Source organism: Dioscorea cayenensis, chromosome 5, assembly GCF_009730915.1.
Source record: "Dioscorea cayenensis subsp. rotundata cultivar TDr96_F1 chromosome 5, TDr96_F1_v2_PseudoChromosome.rev07_lg8_w22 25.fasta, whole genome shotgun sequence".
Classification (NCBI taxonomy): domain Eukaryota; kingdom Viridiplantae; phylum Streptophyta; class Magnoliopsida; order Dioscoreales; family Dioscoreaceae; genus Dioscorea; species Dioscorea cayenensis.
In genome coordinates this window covers 26421950-26442780 of record NC_052475.1, presented here as the reverse complement: position 1 = coordinate 26442780, position 20831 = coordinate 26421950, and the positions used below count along the sequence as shown (strand labels likewise).

At 34.5% G+C, this 20831-nt stretch overlaps 4 protein-coding genes and 1 non-coding gene across 5 annotated transcripts; 1 reads left to right on the top strand and 4 right to left on the bottom strand.

Annotated features, from left to right (window-relative positions):
- Positions 1–1175: 1175 nt before the first annotated feature.
- On the bottom strand, positions 1176–3798 carry LOC120260315 (RPM1-interacting protein 4-like). The gene is made up of 4 exons (XM_039267746.1): positions 3609–3798; positions 2085–2540; positions 1776–1958; positions 1176–1479 (listed from the first exon to the last, which is right to left on the bottom strand). Exons 1-4 carry the CDS (start codon positions 3612–3614, stop codon positions 1447–1449), a joined length of 678 nt encoding a protein of 225 aa, XP_039123680.1. The 5' UTR covers positions 3615–3798; the 3' UTR covers positions 1176–1446.
- Positions 3799–4752: 954 nt separating this feature from the next.
- On the bottom strand, positions 4753–9818 carry LOC120262192 (ankyrin repeat and SAM domain-containing protein 4B-like). The gene is made up of 6 exons (XM_039270268.1): positions 9582–9818; positions 8098–8165; positions 7719–7990; positions 5670–5744; positions 5527–5589; positions 4753–5020 (listed from the first exon to the last, which is right to left on the bottom strand). The coding sequence occupies exons 1-6, from the start codon at positions 9686–9688 to the stop codon at positions 4976–4978; spliced, it is 630 nt and encodes a 209-aa protein (XP_039126202.1). The 5' UTR covers positions 9689–9818; the 3' UTR covers positions 4753–4975.
- Positions 9819–10071: 253 nt separating this feature from the next.
- Positions 10072–10144, bottom strand: TRNAA-AGC. Its single transcript has one exon. It is a non-coding gene; the product is annotated as a tRNA-Ala (tRNA).
- A 157-nt stretch (positions 10145–10301) lies between these two features.
- Positions 10302–12974, bottom strand: LOC120260390 (nudC domain-containing protein 2). Its single transcript, XM_039267864.1, has 5 exons — positions 12814–12974; positions 12575–12723; positions 12423–12471; positions 11680–11822; positions 10302–10586 (listed from the first exon to the last, which is right to left on the bottom strand). Exons 1-5 carry the CDS (start codon positions 12860–12862, stop codon positions 10500–10502), a joined length of 477 nt encoding a protein of 158 aa, XP_039123798.1. The 5' UTR covers positions 12863–12974; the 3' UTR covers positions 10302–10499.
- An 815-nt stretch (positions 12975–13789) lies between these two features.
- LOC120262305 (eEF1A lysine and N-terminal methyltransferase) lies at positions 13790–20639 on the top strand. The gene is made up of 16 exons (XM_039270397.1): positions 13790–14275; positions 15329–15430; positions 15563–15629; positions 15728–15906; positions 15988–16248; positions 16938–17021; positions 17128–17175; positions 17266–17330; positions 17712–17760; positions 18109–18382; positions 19009–19130; positions 19317–19397; positions 19487–19561; positions 19847–20007; positions 20087–20234; positions 20328–20639. The coding sequence occupies exons 1-16, from the start codon at positions 13910–13912 to the stop codon at positions 20511–20513; spliced, it is 2268 nt and encodes a 755-aa protein (XP_039126331.1). The 5' UTR covers positions 13790–13909; the 3' UTR covers positions 20514–20639.
- The last annotated feature ends 192 nt before the right edge of the window (positions 20640–20831 follow it).

The window sequence follows — 20831 nt, the reverse complement described above, 5'->3', positions numbered from 1 at the left end:
TGATGAAGTAAAGGTTTGCAATTAAATTATATATATATATATATACATTACAATTATACACTTGTATGATCTTTCCAGTGTAACCAAATTCAATCAGAAGTGTTGTAATCAAATGTTCCCTAATTAATAAAATTTGTGATACATTAACAAAAAATGTAACATAGATACAGTTATTATCCCCCCTATCCATATGCCAATTTCTATCTTAGTGAAATTATGGTTTATATACCTTTATCAAATCTATATTCATAGCTAGTCAGTTTTAGTTGCTAATGTACGAGTCTTGAGTAACAATAATGGATAAACCATAAAACAAACAGAAGGGTATTTTAACTTATCTTAGATATTGAGTATCTGCTCATCTTTCCCCATAACAACATATATTTGAATCTAAGTAAAATCTTCATTTTTAAAACAAAAATATAATATTTAGCTCCATACAACTTGTAAGCAAATTAGAATTAAGCCCTTGAAACCATTCATCAAATGACCATTGCAATTTATTAAAAAAACAAAAAAAAAACCAAAGGGCTTTGGTCCAATTAAAAAAACATTATAAATATTCATATCAGCGGTAAGGGTGTTGTACGTCCGTCTCCTAAAAAGAAATCAATTTCATTAGGCTTGTGGCTTTGTGAAAACATCTGGGTTATTCTGCAAAAATATTAAAGTTTGGTCATTTTGCAGAAAATATTATAAGTTTTCTTAGATAGAAGATGTATTTGTAAAATTACTATGGATTTGTGACATTTGCAGCAACAACCCAGAAGGTTCCAATTAGTCTCAATCTCATGACAAATGAGAATTCTCAATTCTCAATTTATGTTCAGATTAACAAGCTTGACCCTGACAAAGACTTTGATGCTCTTGCCTTCTCCTTTTTTGTCTTGACTGTCAATAAACTAATATAATAAAAAAGAGTGCAAATTTATTATTTGTGTATCAAATCCTCACAAAAAAAAAAAATGTAATATTTTTAAAGAGGAAAACTTTGATCTTTCTCACAAGTGAAAAAGAGAAAAGAAAAGATTTAAAGATTATTTTAATGTTTTTAAAAAATTCAAAAATAAAAAAGAAACAAACTTATTATTTATTTTAATTATTATCAAATTTGATAATCCATGAGTATTGCTCTTAAGCTTCCTGTGAAGAAGAGAAATAACTAAAAGCTCTGATGCAATTGAGAATAACCATAAGACACAATAAAAAGAATCATACCATTGTCAACAAACATCACAAAGAAATCTAAAGAAGAGCTAAAGAAGATACAAAAAAAACATGAGAAAAAAAAAAATTCCACTTGTTCATAGAACTCAAATTACCGCAACACAAAGCACACAAGAAAATAAAGAATGTACTCTTCAAGGAAGATCCTTGATATACTCTGGCCTTCTTCTTTCGTCGTCTATTTACAGGCCAATCTTCAACTCTTAACACCAGCAAACCTCATTTTTTGAGCCAACTGAAGCATGAACAGCCCTATATACAATAAAAGAATGTTATAATCAAAAAGATTATGGTAATGGCAATGCAAACATGCAAAACTTCAAGAGCAACAAGAAAAAATTACTTATCATACATAAAGCCGATCAAAAGAATTAATAGTTTACATTTGAGTTCAGAGATCAAATGAAACTTATACTGACAATTTGCAAGAATTCCAAGCAAATCACAAAGACTAGTTCTCAATGCTGTAGATAATGTTTTCGGAAAAAAAAGCTCACACTAAAATGTAAATGTGGCTACAAAATGAAGAATGCTGAAGACTGACTTACCGTATTTTGAGAACTACGCTTGTGGCCATTAGTCTGATATGGATCATTGCTCACAATGGGCACTCTCGCAGAGCCATCCTGCTTCTCTGCTCTCAGATTATCAAAGATGCCAGTGTAACCATCAGCTGAATTAGGATCCTTTTCCCATCCGCCAAACTCCGGCACTGTTGACCCTTTATCCGGCTGCATTCCAAAGTTGACAATATTTTCATGAATAAAACAGTTTTCATGTAAACACATGTGATTTGTGTGAATTTAGACATGTTATGCATGTTAACTTGAGTATAAGAGAACAGAGAACAAGCTTACAGTTTCATCACCTCGGCCAGCATTTTTCAATCTGGATCTTACCGGAGTGCGGGAACCAACTCCATGAGCTTCAGAAGAAGCCCTTCTTTCCAATGCAGATGGAGAAACTCCACCTTTTGCAGATTTTGACTGGTGATGGTGGTGAAGGGGAGACTGCTCTACGCTACGGTCAGAACCAGTACTAGCCCTCCTTGCCCTCCTCTGATGGGATGGGTCAGTGGAACGATGAAATTCACTGTCTTCCCTGCTAGCACGTCTCTCATGTTTTGGTCTTCGGTGCTCTCCTTCATCCTGTGCTGATGGCCTATCTTGAGAAAAAGCTTCCGGATTTTCTTGAGGATCATTTGGATTGATCATTCTCCCTGCATTTTTAACCCTTCGAGCATCATCAAAACATTGAGTATAAGGAACATCAGTACCTTCCCAGTCTCCAAATTTAGGAACCTTAGCATTTTGCTGCAGCCAAATTAGATAACAGTTATTCATGATGGAAAAATCAGTACTGAAACTTATGTTAACATTTAGAGAGGAAAGAAATGAAATGTTTGAGCACTAGAAAAATGAATAGAAAGACTAATTGCAGCATCAAACAAAGTTAAAAGACAAAGGAAAGATCACCAAATGCTGAACATGTGTCTCAAACATAGTATCAAATAGAGTAAGCCTTTAGATTAAAAAAAAAAAAAAAGGATTATTTGGATATATACTGTCCTTGAAGGATATATTCATAATCATTTTGATTTAACAGACATATACTACTAATTGGTGATCACATAGGGATTGTTTCACAGAAATTCTGTCGTCCTACATCATAAATTTCATTCAGTCCTGGTTCCTTACTTCTCAATGGAGAAAAATCAAACTACAAAAAAGGGCAGTACTGAATTCCTCCAACAAAAAGCAAAGAAAAAAATAGTACACATTTGACTGATTTTCTTAAGTATAACAACAAGAAGAGCAAAACTTGCAGAAAAGAACACAAAACACAGACCAAAGAATTCCAGATCCCTACTTCAACCGCTACAAATGACAGAACATAACCAAATTGCCTGCATAAGCATGAATTTTTAACCAAAGAAAAAAAAAAGACAAACAAGAAATAAACCCAATAATCTCTTCTTCCAAAGCTGCTAACCAGTCCCAAACAAGAACAAGATCCATCATTTAACCACCACATAATCTCCTTTTCAGAAACTCTCTAAACAATCACTACATCTAAAATTCAATCAGTCTTCTTTGAAATTAAAACAAAAAGCACCGAAAAGGGCAAACAGTCCAAACAATAACAAAACCAAGACAAAATTCCCCCATTTTCCATTCAAACAAGCCCGCAAATGATCACATACAACTATAGAACCCCAAGGGATTTTTATAAAAAACAGAAAAAAAACCCATAAAGCTCTCAACTTTCTCAAATCCAGACCTCACCAAACTCCAAAAAAGGCCATAATCCGCACGGAAAACCACCACAAAATAAATTAATAAATAAATCAACAAAAACATGAACACAAAGACAAAACTCACCGCCATTCAATGAAAGATGCGTCCAAAACCGATCCACAAGTTCTCAAAAACGCTTAAAGGCTTCTCCTTTCACAACCAACACCGAATCCAAGATCTAAATCTCAAGAAGAAGAAGAAGAAGATAGGTAACAATGAGAGGAAAAGAAAGCTTTGACCAGCACGAGCCAGTCGTGTTTGACGCTTTGACAATTCGCCGCCACTGCCACCGGTCCGTAATAAATATTCCCCCAAAAAGAGGAATTTCTTTAATTAATTAATTAATTAATTAATCCTACTTGTATACTACTACTACTACTACTACTCACTTGTGTTTTGGTTTTATTTATTTATTTATTATTTTAACTATTTTATCTCTTAATTAATTAACTGCTTTTACAGATATTGTATTTGTTTTCCATTTCTTTTGGCTCAGAAGTGAATCGCGGGGTTAAGATAAACAATATTAATAATATAATATTAATTAAAAATAATAAATTATCTTTACATATGGAAAGATGTGTGTTATTATTCTCTAGTATGTTAGCAAAAAAAAAAAAAATCAAAATAAAATCTTTCAACTAAAATATTTATTTGTTAAGCTTTTGTTTTTCACATGATATTTATTTATTTTTTATCTATTTTCACATGATAGTGAAGACCGTGCATCTTCTTCACATTGATACTTGCTTATAACAGATTTTATTTTGGTTGTTTGTTTCAAGAAGCTGACATATTAATGACATCAAAGTCCATAAATTTTTTTTAAGGCTGACATATTTATGACATCAAAATCCATAAAAATTGTTAAAAAAAGAAAAACAAAAAAAGTTGCGATACTTCACTTCTCAACACCTTCAAACATATCCTTACTCCTGTGATTAATATATATATATATATATATATGCAATTATGATATATGTGAGCCACTCAGAGCATGAAAAATACACTGAAACAAAATTTTTGGAAAAAATAAAGGCCAAAAATAAAACATAAATGAAGAAGAAACCCTGTGGTGCACAAGAAAGCAAGCAAAATCTGTCAGAACAAAAGTTGCAGTGTGCTGAAAACATGGTAATGAGACAAGACACATTAAGTAGAATCAAACAAACTGAATAAGCACCAGATTAATTGTATATATACACCATCCATAGCAAGATTAAAAAACTTTGAGCAAACAAAATGAGATTTGATTCAATCTATAAATAAAATTCCCATCTCTGTCAACTCCATTCCCTCATAGACAACACAGTAAGTAGCTTGATCACACAACAGGGAAAAAGGAGCATAATACATGGAAGTTAGGACACACAAATCCCCAGCAGCATGTGATAGGATCTGCATTGTGGGACGAGAACAGCAAAAAGACCCCTTTTTTTCAAAGCATCAGTCTAAGCTTTGGAATCCAATGCCAAGAGTATCTTTTTCCTTGGACCCTGAAAAGTATCATATTAAGTAAGGTTCAGAACAAATGCTGAAGGAGACATTGATATTGATGTTAAAGTCATAGAATCTTATCATTTAACATGATGAGTAAGATCAGATTGGTTCAAAAGTTTACTTCAATAAATACATCTAAACAAGTGTTGTGGTTATTGAAAAAAAAGGATGATGGTGTTAAATAATTGTCAGTAATTTGTTTTTCTCTTATCTTGATTCGTTTGCAAATAATTAGGCACTGGAGTTTATGTACTGGTGAATTTCTTCTATCATGTCAAACGCTCATCTACGGCGAGATATTGTTATCGAGAAAAATTGATGGACATTGAGAGAGTAGAACTCATGAATGTACAGAAATGATTGCATTGCAATATCTTCAGAGACAAACAATAAGAAAAAGAGTGTATCATCTGAATGAAATTTATCCAATGTGTCCACTATAAAGGTTTCTCATGGTAAGTAAATGGCAGAATAACTGAGAATTGAGAATCAGGAAGCTTACCATAGGTATTCCTAAAGCTTTGAGATCATCATCATTCATATGAACGAGTGCTGTCATATCAATCTGCAGATGCAAGACAACAAAGTCAATGGGAATTTCAGATACACTTAAAACAGTGCTGGCAAATGATAATAGATAAGAACCTCCTCAGCCTGGAATATTATTGAATACTTCTCCAAACTCAGAGACTGTAGCAAACCATCCACAGATAAATTTGACTGCATAGTTTAACAGATGAGCTAAGGTCAGCAGAAACACAGGAAATGGCGCAGTCCACAGATGCTGAATAGATGCAGTTCATAACAGCAAAGCACTAAAATGAAATGGACATCGTAGTATTATTAGTATGAATCTATGGTAGTTCATTCAGATTGACAAGTAAGAGACAGGCAAAATAATTATGAGCCGTAACAAATGTATGGATACCATACATAGCATCCATGCAGAGATATGTCTAGGACAAGTGATCTTATTTTACAATAATTTATTTGAACTAGAGGGTTTTGATTTGCTTAGAGCTCCATCTCAAAATTTCTTGTTTCCAATCTCAAAATTCTATTTTTTTTTTTTTAATTACCTTATACTTTGCTTATCTTATTTAACTCAAAAATCTGTTTACTACTTTTCTGATTTTACAAATTGATTCTTCAACTTTCTAATATTTTTAATAATGATTTCATGTGTAATGATTATATGGATCCTATTTAATTTTAATTTACACTTTAATATGATTTAGATCTCTTGGCCTAGGTTACTTTATCTCTAAAAACAACTACTTTTACTATCATGCTAACATCGCTTCTAAAAACAAAGTGATCCAACACTTCCTTATCCTAGTACCACTGATAGTAGCCCATTCAAAGAATGATTTATCATACCAACACAACATGAAATCAAGCTACCCTTGACTCAGTTACAATGAATACCACATTATCCAAATTAGAAGGAAACACCCTCTTAAGACTAAAACGATAAGCTATTGCTAGTGAATCAAGCATCAACAAAATTCCCTACCCTCGTCTTATATTAGCCAAAATCTAGTTCCATAATCTTTACAGATAAGGGATCCAAACATTTCATTAATATTAAATTGTTCTACCATTGTTCAAATCTTCAATTCAAGCTTGCAAACATCTATCATAGCCACTTTAATGAGCAATACATAAGTTAATATGTTAAACAACCTGTAAACTGTTAGCAAGACAGAAACATTGACAAAGTTGGATGTATAGAACTTTTTGGAAGGTGAGAATCGAAGACAGTAAATTATGAACTAATGACTCTATCCTCAAGTTCTATGACACAAGAATCCAGAACAACTAAGTTGCGACTAAGCACTGAGGCTACAAAACTATTTCTCAAAATAGATGCTCTGGTCTCTGGGACAAGTATCCTAAGCCACATGTCTACAAAGGAACGGAAACATAAAATACATACATTACAAAAATAGTAGATAACATAACAACAAGAGCATAAAAGAACAAAACATCTACATTTTATCCAAAGAATTAATTGTCTATGCGGATTAAATTTTGTGTGAAAAAGGGGCATTATATTTATGAAATGTTTTCTTGGCCATCTCTTTGTAGTCTACCTCATTTAAATTTAGTTCACTGTACATACGATATGATATTGATATTAAAGTTGCATGTAGTATGACTGAGATTTGCCAGGTTCTCTTGTCAAACATACCAGAATTTCTAAAGAACAATCGGGCTGATTTAATTAAATCACCAGCAAGTACATGGGGTCAAAGCAATGTAATCTCAGAAAATTAGTTTAATGAGAGTACAGGCACGGGCTCTTGAATCTCACATTAGTTTTCAATAAGCAATGCAGGCATTTTGACTTGGTAGGTTGCAATATATTGCAAGATATAACGCTGAATTTACACTTGACTAATGTCTGCAAATATGTTACAAAACAGAATTTTACTCGCAGAGTGTAATTCAATGCTTATTATTATTATTATTATTATTATTTTAAAGTTGAGTGCATAGAAACAAGTGGCCAAAATCCATAGAAGGGGTGTACACACAAATGAACTTATAACATGAGAGCTATCTCAAAGTATCAGCAATTTCTTTTGTAAACAGATTCAGCTATTAAGGACCCTAAAAACCTAGTAACATCACTCTCCATAAGATGCAATTCAATATATGAAAAAAAAACACAGACCACATTAAAACTACCTTTTGCTGAGATTTTCTTCTTGAGGAATTTGGGTTTGACACTACTTTGGTTTCTGACCCAGGTTTCTCAACTGAAGTGACATTTTTATTGGCAGACTTATTGCTCTCTGGTACTGGTTTAGCTTTTGGTTCAGAAATTTGTTGTGCTGGTACTACGCCGGATAGCTTTTCACGAAGATCCCGTACACCAGAGGCTTTCCCACCCTGATAAATTTGCTGTGAATCCTTCTTCTGAAGCTTCAAACGTAGATCTTTGGGACCAACTTTGGATTCTTGTTTTACGTACAATCCAAAGGTTTAAAAAATGTTAAATATCTTTCAAAAAAGAGATAATGGATATAAAATAGCTGCATCAAAAGGTTGTTAATTATCTTTATACTTGAATATTGAACTTCTTCATCATCTTCATAAAGGTCATGCTTCCATTTGTCTTCACTTTGGCGTTGCCTAAAGAGTGATTTTGAATTAGAAAGAAAAAACACACATACATGAACACAAACGTGCAGACTCACATTTGTCAATAAAAGGTAAACACATAATATCTTAACCAGATTCACAAAATAGCTCTACTTATTAATATAGAAACCCGCAGCAAAACAAGATAGAAAGCACAACAACCAACCATACAAAGGAAAGAAGGGCAATATTACGCACAACCAGCCATACAAAGGAAAGAAGGGCAATATTACGCACAACTCGCCAAACATGTAAATTTCTTTTCTTGAGTATGCCAAACTCTCAATATAACCAAACAATAAATCCAGTTCAACATTATTTGATGCCATAGAAAATATTCTCAAACATTCCATAACAATGAACCACAGCAAACCTATAATTCAGTCATTATTTCTACCATACACCCTTGACGTGACCACAAACTCATAACCGCTCAGCATAACCAACCAAAATATTTTCACCAAATTTAATGTATGATTAAACATGATTAAGGTCAAAACCAGCTGGATCAAGGTCACTTTACTTGAATTTCTGCATGTGCTATTTTGGATCTTTTCGCAGCAAAAATAGTTAAAATAAAACTAGAAATATATTACGTTTGGGAGAGGGTGACATTTATCATGAATCTTCCACACTAGACATAGTAAGGTTCAAGCTAATTATATATGTTAACGTTACTGAGGCACCTTAGCAACAGGGAAGTTATGTTCTATCAAAGGCTAATCACTTTTTAGGCAACCAAAGCTGGGCTTGTTGGCCACCAATGCTGTATATTGAATCTCAGCATAATATTTTGCAATATCTTGCTACCGCCTTGCTCCACAAATCTCAAAAACTAACTAAACTCAGACACTAAAATTTGAAAACAACCTACTTAATTAAAGTTACAAATAATTTGACTAACCTAATTGCATTGCATCAAAACTTATTTCCACATTCCTACACTGGTCAAATTAACTTCTGAATAGACAGCATGCAACAAAAACAATGAAAAAAACAAAAAAACTAACACTAAAATTTCATGTATAGTGATGACAGTCCTTTTCAAAGTTCAAACTTCATTATATGCTTAAATTTATTGATGAAAACCTTGAACTATGCAGTCATATAATTTACAAGGCATAGAAAAAAGCGTAACCCTAACTCTATTAAGCACAAATTTAACTCTAACAAAATTCATAGAAAGTACCCAATAAAAGGGCTGCGATCACCTATTCCCACCCAAAATCACAACTTTAGCCTTAAATTCTCACCCCTAAACTATCAGATTCCAGGAATTCTAACAAAACGAACGCCGACATCATGTCGTGGAAAAATAAGGATCAATCTTTCAAAGAAAACAAGCAAACAAGCAGTGCTGGAAGAATACAAACACGAAAATAACCAAGATTTGAACCAAAACCCGACCTTTTGCCGTTGGTCGAACGGATCAGGCCGAGATCGTCGCCGGTAGCGCCATTGAGGCGGTCCCTAATGGATCTCTTGGCTCCAGCGGTGACGCGATCCGAGTACATATCGTCCTCACTCCCCCGTGAAAAGCAGAGAGAAAACCCTAGACACAGAGGTCCGAGAGCTAACCGGCAAAGTTTTAGGCCGTATTCTGGGGATTGGGAGAGGCTGGACTCGTAACACCCGCTATTTTTTTGGTTACTATCAGGGTTTTTTTTGCAAATTAAACCTTTTTTTACTAGCTTATTACTAGTTTTAAACCTTTTTTTACTATTTTTTTGGTTACTATATGTGAAAAATCTTTTTAATAATCATAAAAATACAGCAGTTATTTTTTATACTATTATTGTTAATAAATATGTCAAAACCATGATACATTATTTATTCTGAAAAAGAATATTGACTAAAAATAAGATCAATCTTTCAGATTAAAAAAAAAACCTAATTATGGAGATGCGGGGTATCGATCCCCGTACCTCTCGCATGCTAAGCGAGCGCTCTACCATCTGAGCTACATCCCCATTGAACATTTTACTCAAATAAAATTATTAAATTTTAAATTTAGGATCAAATCTTATTTAATCAAGAGGAAGTTACGCGAAAACATATTTGGATAAAACTCTCCCACAAAATGCATACCACCAAAACTCAGGTCACAGATGAAATCACCTCAGTGAGTAAAGACAGAAAAATATCAAATATATGCACATCCATGATTTCTAGCAAGCAAATTTCAAACAGATTACAGGGAAACATTTGCCAGTGCTGCAACTTCTACGGTTTAACATACATCTAAATGTTTATTATTACACAGCAGTGTATGGCATGTAGATATTCATGAAGACGATAAACTAATCGTCTCTTCAACCATAGATTTTAGTCAGACCGAATTCCACCCATGAATGTCCTTGGATCAGGGCATGTTCCATTGAACTGAGCTTGAGAGAAATCAAAACCTGGGTTCTGCAAAGAAAAATTTTGATTTTGAGTGAATATTAACAAACAAAAGTGAAACTTAAGATGATAAGAACTGAATTATGATAAGATTAGAAAAATAAATCATATCTGATCATTGCAAGAGTTTATCGGCACTCTTTAGGATACAGTGGAGATACCATACCCACAATGTATAATTGAAACAAAATGGCATATTGAAAATCCAAGTTTGTAAAATAATTCAAAAAACGATTCAACATTCATCTATATAAAGAGGTTTAGTACGTGCTCTAACATGGATCATAATGGACTCTGACTCTTTGTTCACCAATTTGGCAAACAAGTATAATCCATAGAACATTGTAAACTAGCTCGATCAATGTGCGAAAGAGATAAGCCATTTGAAGTAAAATAGATGAAAACAAATAATGATAATAATAATAATAATAAATTTATGAGATATAATAGTTAATTGGAAAGCAAAGTTCACAGATTATACATCGACACAGAGTAGCAAGTGCTGTTGACCTGAGCAGCAGTACTGCTTATGTGGTTATCAAGTCAGTCATTTTCTTATTACTTCAGACACATAAGTTCAATACCACTTTGTTATGAAATCTAAAATAGCGCTCAAGAGGGGTAGGCTAGGCGCTCTACAAAAGCTTTATGTTATTTTCTACTCCAACGTAAATTTTCAGAATTGAAAAGATTTTTCCTTGAACCCAGTTTCTTGCTTTTCAACCTCTTAGATTTGGTTCTTAAAAGTTTGTGCTTAAGAGGCACATATTGACTTTCAATTTGCAATTTTGCTATAAAATAATCAAAACTTGTTAGGTAGACCTTTCAATCTTCTTGATTTAATTCCAGCCTATCGTATACAAACTGATGGCAAAATCAGACTATCAATTAGTTAGCACAGTAATATTTCCATGGAAGTACCATGAACAGTAAAATTTGACAGCAAATTTTAGCTATGTAATTTAAACCAAAAAAATCCTAGCCAGATAAAAAGAGAAATAGACTGGATGGACATTGCGAAGAAGACCAAATATGATGAAAGATAATAGACAAATCCAATCAAGATTTTGATATAGAGGAAACTAACAAATATATGTCCTACCTCCTCTTGAAACCTTTGAAGCATAAGGCGTTTTTGCTCAAGATCTGCAGTATAAGAATCTAAAACACCTTGACCTTTAATGGGCGATGACCATGTATTCCCCTTGTCTCTCTTGTGCAATGTCACATGCATTACACCATCCTCTACAAGGCACAAATGTCATGGAATGACAACTATAAGAGGTTTAAAATAAAGTAAGAGTGCAGAAAAGAACTCGTTGTAAGTTTATAACCTAATCAGATGAAACATAAGAAGCATATAAAACATACGAACTGGCCTGAATTTTATTGAATAAGCACTTGAACCACATTAGACAGATTGAACAAGTGACTCTAGCGGAATCTGTGTGTTTTCATAAGTGATTTCTTATCAAAATTTTCAGTTAGCTAGTAACCATTCTCACAGCAATTTATATGCTCCTCAAAGTTGAACAATTAAGTTCAAAATTTTTCAAATTCATTTTCAAACAACTAAGAGTACTTTCCAGAACAGGATAGTCACCCTTCACAGCATGAGTTCCCTAGAATCGTTTGCATCACATATTTCTTGGAAGCTCTAGCTCCATTTTTTCCAAATCTGTTCATTATGCCACAAGAAAACAATACCTACCACCACACAACCAAATCCAGAACACTTAATGGAACTATTATCTTATATAAAGCATTCAATAAAACCACACCGCGCGAAAACCCCCACCAAAAAAATATATATTCCTTTAGTTTCAGTGTCCTGCGATACATTACCAAGGGTCCAAAACGAAGAGTCGGTCTTCACCGGCGCTGCGAGGTCGTGCTGAGAATCAAACAAAAAGCATCAAACCCGATTAATAATCAATGAATTCCAAACAAAGGAACACACGATTCAGAGGGAACGAAGGAAAGGGAAAGATACGAACATTGAGGTAAGGGGGATTGCCCTTGATGCCGACCTCAAGGTGCTGAGCTTGGATCTTGCCGTAGAAGAGTTTGCTGGGGACATCGGGAGGGAGGTCGATATACAGATTGACCTCGTCTAGGGTTTGATCCCATTCAAACACCTTCTGGCCTGCAAATTTCACAACAAGATTAGAATCAAGGAGACTGCGAAGCCCTAAACAATTCGTACGACGAGAGAGAGGGGATCGGAGATCTATACCATTGTGGACGAAGCTGTGCCGCTTCTCCGGAGCCAACTTCTCAGCCATGGCTCTCCGGCGACGACGTGAGAGCTCCGGCTAGCAAAGTACCAGAGCGTTCCAAAGACGCGGGTTTTGTTCGTTGGTATAATGCACCGTTCCACAATATTCACTTTTAGTCCCTAATTAAGCTTATTCAGTCATTTCCATCCTTAATCCCAAAATAGATCCTTATAAACATAAATTAAATGTTTATCTTTTTTTAATATAACATTATTGTATTTTTTACTCATTGTATTTATTCTTTAACACCTTTTGATATTGTTGTATGCTTGCTTTGAGTCTACAAATATATATATATATATATATATATATATATATACCTATATGAGATTATGTTTTTTTCGAACATTTGTGTGGGTTATTGAATCTTCAGATTCCCCACTTTTCATTCGCCCTTTTACTATCTCACTTTTTTTTCTCTCTAAACATTAATCTCACATGTGTTTTTTTTATTTATTTATTTATTTGTTTTAGTGCCCATATGTAATGTATTCTACACATATATATTTTATATACATCTTATTTTTCAATGTTAATGCCTACGTATAATATGTTCTATATGTATATATGTTATATCTTGAAAATTATGTTAGTGAATAATTAAAATAAAAATATGAGAAGAACTTGAATATGAATGAAGATGGTAGCAAGCGGCAATTTTTTTTTTTTTTTATAAATATGATAAATCATATTAGGGTCGTGCACACATACTGAAGTTATTACTCTTGACACATTTATATTCTTATGTCAATTGGCTAAAATTCAATTATATATTTTCATAACAATCCGTGGAGGGTGCTGTGTTAATAGATAAAAAGTTATTGGCAAATAGTGACAAGCTCATCTATACAATTTTACTCAAAAAAGATTTAATATGTATTTATTATTTGCTTTGTTGCAACACAACCTTTAACTCTGTTGAAATGGATTTAATCAATCAATTTTATTAAATCCGAACCCGTTAACCCGCTAAAGCTTCAAAACACACGAGAAAACGAAGAGAGGAATAGAGAGAGACTTCGGCGGCAGGAGAGGGCGGCGAGCGCGACGGTGATGGCGAAGCGCGGCGGTGGAGGCGGCGATGATATCTTCGAAGCCCTACAGGACTTCACGAGCAAAGATAACTGGGACAAGTTCTTCACCCTCCGTGGCTCCGGCGACTACTTCGAGTGGTACGCTAACTGGCGCTCTATAGAAGCTCCCCTCCTCTCCTTACTCTCCGGAAGCGGAGGAACGGATCTCCGGATCCTCGTGCCGGGATGCGGTAGCTCCAGTGTCTCTGAGAAGCTTTACGATGCCGGGTACCGGCAGATCACCAACATTGATTTCTCCAAGGTGGTTGTTTCCGATATGCTTCGGAGAAACGTCCGGAGCCGACCAGAGATGCGGTGGCGGGTCATGGACATGACGGAGATGCAGGTAATAGGAAACATTGGCATCATTCCAGGCTTTCCATTTTTATGCTTTAATTTGCGATTAAATGGAAAAGTGAGTACTTTGAAGCTAAAATGTCTTTTTGCAGCAACGTCTCTGGTAACTACTCTGAGTTCTATTTGGTTCACTTTGCTAGTGAATTCACGAGACCTATCTGTTTCATGTGATGAGAATTTGTTCTTAAGCCAAGTCTAGGAGTATAAATAAGTGAGGGATTCCCTTCTCACTTTTGAAGATTACCCTTCATAATTTATAGTATTTTTGTGAACAAATTTACAAAATCTGAAGAAGTTTGAGTTATGGGATATAAGAAGAGTAATAAATTGCTATTTTGTCTGGAAGCTTAAAATCAGCATCATGTGTTGGAAATTTGCTCTCAATCCTAGTCTAGAAATGTAAGTAAGTGATGAGTTCATTCTCACTTTGCCTCGAGTGGTAAAAATTACTGTGGCAGCATTGTGGGAAACTGGTTAAGATCCTTAGAGGGGAATGTGTTTGAAATTTGCTCTCAATCCTAGTCCGAACTTAAAAATGGATGATTTTCACAAAGGCTCAATTAATGCATGCATTCATCTAAAGTTGAGATCAATGTATTTTAGATTGATGGGGTAGACGGTAACTCTGGAACCTAGAAAATCTCTCAATCATACTTATGGTATGGGCCCAAAAGTTGTCTTAATCAGTAACTTAAATATAATGGGGTTACCATGAGATTTGTACAGGACAAACCAATCATATTTAGTGACTAACTTGTAGCAAAATTTGGGAGAACCTTTACTTGCCATTCGTCGAGAAATTGTTTATTTTATATGGCGAGATGATTGCAAGAATACCATTTTTGTCCTAAACTTTCCTTTACGTTATCTTCTGTTGATATATTCTTTGGTAATATTGTCGGAAATATTTTTCTTATGCTTTCGTTTTTTGGATTTTGTGCTCAAGAGTTGTATGTTGGAATTAATATTTGGATCACTGAGTATGTTTGGTTATAGATGGATCATAAATTTTATCTTTCCCTAATTTTATGTTATAAACCAGTTTGCAGATGGTTCATTTGATATTGTCCTTGATAAGGGAGGATTGGATGCTTTGATGGAACCAGGGGTCGGATCTAAGCTAGGGAGCAAGTATCTTAAAGAGGTTAACTTTATTAAGATCATGAGTACTATTTTGTAGCATATTTGTTTGATAATTTTTCTCCGAATTTACATATTTTCAAATTCATATCGCTATGAAAAAATAAGTAAGTTGTGTTGGTTATGCAATCACCAGGTGAAAAGGGTTCTTAAATTAGGTGGCAAGTACCTTTGTCTCACTCTTGCTGAATCTCATGTTATAGGTGAGCTTTAACCTATTAATAACCCTGCAATAATGATTATATTTCTCTTTTCCACTTTCACAACTGATAACCTGAGCCTTTCTAATTTCCTTTGATAGGGTTGATTTTCGCCAAGTTTAGGTTTGGTTGGGAAACAAGTATTTCTGCTATGCCACATGAACCTGGTGGTGGGAGATTTCAGACCTTCTTGGTAACTATTGTGAAAGAGAATCTGGATAGGTTAAATCCAGTTATCTCATCATTTGATGAGTCTGTCTTGGATTACAATACTGCTCAAGTAAACTTCTTTCTCAGCCTTTTCAAATCTATGAAAATGGGATGCTTCGATGCCATTTAACTGTCTTTCTTTAATCTATAGGCCAGTGCTTTGGTTAGTCTGATGGAAAACGAGAACAAAATTCGTGAGAAAACCTCCTCTGCCCATGATATTCTATATAACTTGGAAGATCTGCTGCTAGGAGCCAAGGGAAATATAAAGGAGCTTCAACCAGGACGCAGGTGCAGCTTGATTCTTGGCGAACAAGGGGATTCCCTTTATAGTTACAAAACTGTAATTTTGGATGCTAAGCAGCAACCTGATCCATTTTTATATCATTGTGGGGTCTTTATAGTGCCTAAGGTGAGAAAACATGCATTAACTGTTACTCTTCTCCTCTTCATCTGCATGGTCACCAGATTTTTCTGTATTCATATTGGATATTACTGATTATTACTGTAGTATGGACCAGTGGCTGGGGAATATATTGCTTTGGTCTCAAACTTTTATCGTTTAGTGACATTGAGGAGCCTGCATCTTTTTAGCACTTTGCTTAACCAAAAAAATTTAGCAGAGGATTCTGAAGTTTAGTGCGCACATATAACATAGGATACTGCTTGTGTTATTGAGGAATGAGGATATGTACCCTATAGTAACAGAACTTTATTACAGTAGGGGATAAAGCATGCTTCAAGGAAGTTGGTTATCTGAACTTGTTAATTCTCTCAAGCTCTCAACTCAAGAATGCGGTGATAAACTTTTTCTTTAAAGTTATCGTTGCTGATACTTTATGTCAATGAAACTCCAGCTTTTTCTAAATTTTATTCTATTGACTTTCTATCAAATATGTGTTCATGGGGGAAAATAAAGTGGTGCAGTTCCTTTTTTGACTATGCCATTTTCATCATCTCTATTATCTACGAAATTTACTGAAATTCTTTGTTTTTCCAAACTTCCTTTACTGAATTGTGGCATTTATTCATGTTCCCATATTGTTTATCTGATTTCAACTTCAACTTTATGCATGACTTGATACTAAGTGTTGATTTCAGATTCGAGCTCATGAATGGTTATTCACTTCAGAAGAAGGTCAGTGGCTGGTAGTTGGAAGTTCTAAAGCAGCTCGTCTGATAATGGTATATTTTAAGCTGATATACCTGTTGATATTGTTTGCTTGTATGGAATTTTGTGTTAGATTCCATTATCCTTGTCACTAAAATTGTTAGTGATTGCTGCATTTAGATTTTCTTAGATTCAAGTCACAGCCTCGCCAGCATGGATGACATCCAGGTACTATTTTTTCTTTGTAATTATGCGACATTTATGCCACATTTACCTGCCCATCTCTGTCTAATCTCTAAAACACGTTCACACTTTCAGAAGGACCTGTCTCCACTTGTAAAAACTGTTGCACCAGGTGAACCTGCTGATGAAGCTAAAATCCCGTATGCCCTTTATGTATTTATGCTTTAAAGATATTGCTGAAATTTATTTGACTTACCTATGTTACTAACTGATATTCAATATTCTAGCTCAATACGTTTAAATGCTAAAACAACATTGAAATTAGTAACGTTCAAAATCTTGCCAACAGGCCCAACACCATGTCTCTAGTCATACACAGCATAAATACGCAAAGTGAGAAATTAATGGTGAAGGAAAAATGGTTACCTCCAAAAAATAAATGGAAAATAAAATATCATATTTGTAGAGGCTGCTTTACTATTAAAAAATAATTTGTTTGCATATGGAAAGATATTGATTTCACTCTCTGTTTTGATGCAATTGCTTTCACTCCGGTTGACAACTTGGGCGCAATTTTACAGGTTCATGATGGCCAATGATGGTGTCAAGCAAAGGAGCATTGTCAAGCAGGTACCGTGTCTTCTGTTCTGTATGTGCAGTTTTTTTATAAATGAATTTGTGCTGCATCAGGGTTAAATATTGTCTTTGAATGCCTTAAAATGCCTTACAAAAGAGTGACTATGTCCTTGGTTTCAGCATTTGTACATATCTATATCTTTTTGTTTGTGGCCAAAACCATTAGGCTTGGTTGATGATGATAGATTTTTAAATCGATGTTCAAAATGTCACTTATCCACACATATTCCACGTATTGATTTTATACAGAACTTTGTGTTTATACTTTTCCATCAGTCACCTGTGCTCCATTCACGCTGAAATCTGTGATCCCTTTTTTTTTTCCTTTATGTTATTCTGTAGGTTACATCCCCAGTAACTGGTCCAATAATTGTGGAGGATGTGGTCTATGAAAATTCTAATGGTGACAACTCAATTTCCACAGTGTCAGATGCTAAAATATTCCGCCGTCTTACATTTGAAAGAAGTTCGGGTTTAGTACAATCAGAAGCTTTACTAAGAAAAGAATCATTTCAAATGGACCCTAGTGAAGCAGAGAAGAAAAGAAGTCTCATATCTTCAAAATCTAGAAAAAAAGGCGGCAAGAAAAGAAGTGATTCTTGCAATTCACCACATGGTACATTGCCTGTTTTATCTCATTATCTATTTATCACTACATTAATGGTTTGGTCAGTCCATAAGACACTTAAACCATTTGAAGGGAAACTATTACCACCCATTAAAATGGTTCGGTCATTTAACAAACCGTGAGAGTGGACAGCAGTCTTTCATATCAAATTGTTTCAAGATTGATTATGCGGACAATTTTTATTTAGTTTGTTTCTGAGGGTCCTTATTTTGGAATGGGCATATCAATTTCATTGACTACCCCACTGTGTTGCTCTAACCTCCTGACCTCCAATGTGAAGTATTTGTGTTCATCTTCTCATTAGCAAACATAATGCTCTTTTGTGTCCGCGTCAAGAGAAAAGGCTATATTTTCTCCTTTTCTTCTATAATTTTCTTTTTCTGGTTGGATAACTCAATGTGAATGTTAGGTGTCATTTCATGCATGCCACTTCAAAATTAAGATAAACACAGGAATTTATGTTATGGCAACTGTTCATATAATTAAAATTCTACACTTTCAGTTATGAACTTCAGAATCTCATAATGTTGTTGTGTTACCATGAAGTATGCTCAGTTTTATTGTACATTTTTCATTATCTCATCCTTCGTTTTTTGTAACATGTGTTACTGAAGGATCCAGCGGCAATTATGAGGTTGACCATGCCAGCCTGGCCAGTTCTTACCACAGTGGAATAATCTGTGGTTTTGCCCTGATTGCTTCCTCATTGGAAAGTGCTGCCTCGTTAAGGAAAAAGGTAAATCACAGATTATAATACGCTAATAAATTTATGCTAGCCACAAATATACGTGGTAATGGTGTGCTTGGGTGTTCATTGCAACTTTTCAATAGAGCCGTTGTTGCTTATGCTAATAATATTTAATCCATTGATCGTGGGTAAGTGTGTTTTGACATTTTTTATTCAAAAATCTCTGCCTTTCAGGTGAAAACAGTAATAATTGGTCTTGGCGCTGGGCTTCTTCCCATGTTTCTTCATGGGTGCCTTCCTTTTCTGGACATTGAGGTAGCTAAACCTTTTTTTTTCTTTCTTGTTGCCTTCTTTCCATTTGGTGGTGAGCAATATTGAACTGATCTTCAGTTTCCTTTACATAGGTAGTTGAGTTGGATCCTGTAATTTTTGATTTGGCAAAGGACTGTTTTGGGTTTACGGAGGATAAAGAGTTGAAGGTAATTGGTACTGTGATGCAGAATATGTTTACATATACATACATAATTACTGATTTCAACAGTAAAATTCAGAAATCAACATTCCTAATGAAGATTAAAGAAATCTACCCTATATACTTGCATATATCCCTTTTGTCTTAGAACTGTTAGTAGTCTGCACATTTTTCAAGAACACATCCTTGGATGTTATGTTATACATGCCTTTTGTTTTAGTTTTTGTTGTTGTTGTTGTTATTGGTTTTTTTTTTCCAGAATTGCTTAATTTCTCCAATTGTCAATGCATAGGTGCACATTGGTGACGGTATAAAATTCATCCAGGACAGAAATGTTTCTGGATCTTCTAAAGCCGTTGTGCAGGATGAGAAACGAGATTCTGATGCGAATGCGCAGGATGAATATGCTGGAATCAAAATACTTATTATAGATGCAGATTCATCTGACCTGAGGCAAGTATAATATTATCTCTTTACCATCTTAGGATGTATTCTGTTACATGACAACCTCACTTATGGCGATCCACTGCAGTTCCGGGTTGACTTGCCCTCCCACCGATTTCATAGAAGAACCATTCCTTTTATCTGTCAAGAAATTTCTATCTGGAGGCCTCTTTGTGGCAAATTTAGTTTCAAGATCTACTGGGATCAGAAAAACGGTGATTTCAAGAATGAAATCAGTAAGAACAATATCAAGAGAAAAATCTATTCATTTAAATTTTCATTTCTATGGATGGAATTCTAATTTACTATTGGTTAACTCATTGATTTAGGTGTTCACACAAGTCTTCTCCCTCGAGCTGGAAGAAGATGTCAATGAAGTTCTCTTCGCCTCTGATACGGCTGCGTGCACTGAAATGGATCGTTTACCTGAGGCCACTGCTCAACTCCAGAGACTGTTGAAATTCCCCCTGCCTGCAAACCACATTGTGACCGAAAATATTAAATGTTTGAACTAAATTTGGTTGGATTTAGATCACAGCTTGTATTTTTTACTACTACCAGTGTAAATTAACAAGTATATCTGCTTGCTTTTACAACCAAACAACTCCGTTGCGAAGAATGAGAACTTGGTTAATTTGAGATATTATTTGAATTTTTGCAGGAACTGATAATACCTGATTGATTTTACGTGAAGAAGGTTATTTAGTTTTTGTTTTGTTATTCAAATAAATTGTTTACTATTTGGGTCTATTTTTTTTATATAGGTCTGAGGAATGGTTTTCGTAAAGCATTCAAATGAGAAGCTCGTTTTTGTTATTTGTTATTTGTTATTT